Source organism: Halyomorpha halys, unplaced genomic scaffold (assembly GCF_000696795.3).
Source record: "Halyomorpha halys isolate HHAL.00 unplaced genomic scaffold, Hhal_1.1 Scaffold11.1, whole genome shotgun sequence".
NCBI lineage: Eukaryota > Metazoa > Arthropoda > Insecta > Hemiptera > Pentatomidae > Halyomorpha > Halyomorpha halys.
This window is the reverse complement of record NW_027111958.1, coordinates 193,738-195,099: the sequence shown is the minus strand read 5'-3', so window position 1 is coordinate 195,099 and position 1,362 is coordinate 193,738. Positions and strand designations below refer to the sequence as shown.

The following is a 1,362-nucleotide window of genomic DNA, read 5'->3' as shown; positions in this document are numbered from 1 at the left end:
ATAATAATAATAATAAAAATAATGCTCTTTGAAATAAATATGGAAGAATAAAAATAGTTTGCTTATATCATAGTTGATAGTGTAAGTTGAAAATTAACTTTAAAAGAAAAACATGGATATTTTAACTGAGAGAACATCAAAGTTTGCATTTAAGTTGAAAACTGAAATTTTCATAATCACAATACTTTCCCATACTATGAGTATACATTATACTAGCTGACCCCTCAATGGTTTGCTATTCCTATATATTTGAGGATGTATATGGATTTAATAAATACAATTGATAGTTTGTTAATAATTATTGTATTTATTTAAAATTAAACATTTATGTATACTTCATAATTATGATTTGGTTATATAAATTAAACGATAGGGAACGAATCAGAAATTTTAAGTGTCTGTCAGACCAACTAACCTTTTTTTGAATTTTGTAGCCCAAAATATTTGCCTTACAACAAAAGTAGAAATAAGTTCAACACGCTTCAACCATTTCACAGCAAACTTAGCAGTGCTTTATTGCCCTATAAACTTTACCAAAGGGCGCAATCTGGATTTAATTAAACAAATTAAAACCGTAGATATAAAATGAAATGTTTGAAATCTTTTTTCTTTGATTGATACCCATATTTCACCCCCATAAGGGCAATTTAAATTTTGTTAATGTAAGTCGAAAGAGCAGACATTCAGTTTTCCAATGATTATATTAACGTAGGAATTATCATATAATGCAGAAGAGTTATGATCTATAGTCACCAGATAATATATAAATAAATACTAGACTGTTTATGCAATATTTAGAATTTCGAATTCAAATTGTCTCAAATCATTCACCAGATCTCACTGAGTAATTTGAACCATTCAAATTAATAGTAGATTAAATCGTTTGCCCAAAGAAAATGCATTAAATACTCACAAACATACTGTCCTCCTTTATTAGTTATGCTATAATCACATCTTACCATATTCTGACTTTGACTCATCTCCGGAACCAGGCAGGGAAACCCCAGTATCCTGTAGAATGTCCTTTTTTATAATATGGCCACCGACGCAGAAACAATGGAAAGCACAGATTACAACAAAAACAGCCAGTGGGAGCATTATACTTGTTTTATTTTTAATTTGGATCTGTATTATTCTTATAAATCCCGTTATCGGATTATACTTATCTTTATCAGCATTTATTGCACAATAATTGCTACGTTTTATTAGGAAGAGCTTCAGACTAAATACCACGTACGGTCCGTTTCAAAATTAATGGTAATTTCCAAATAACTCGCTATTTTAACTTCCCAATTTTAAATGAAACCCCGTTTTAAAAATAATAAAAATTTAAATGCAATTAATTTAGCTCATAGCTAAAAC

The 1,362-nt window shown here is 28.8% G+C and overlaps 1 protein-coding gene across 1 annotated transcript in view; it reads right to left on the bottom strand.

Moving 5' to 3' along the window:
* The window catches only part of LOC106678926 (uncharacterized), a 3,819-nt gene extending 2,702 nt beyond the window's left edge, over nt 1-1,117 (bottom strand). Inside the window, exon 1 of the mRNA XM_014417791.2 lies at nt 960-1,117. Coding sequence (XP_014273277.1) covers nt 960-1,098 — 139 coding nt within the window. The 5' untranslated portion in view covers nt 1,099-1,117. The remainder of the gene's footprint in view (nt 1-959) is intronic.
* Between the last annotated feature and the right edge of the window lie 245 nt (nt 1,118-1,362).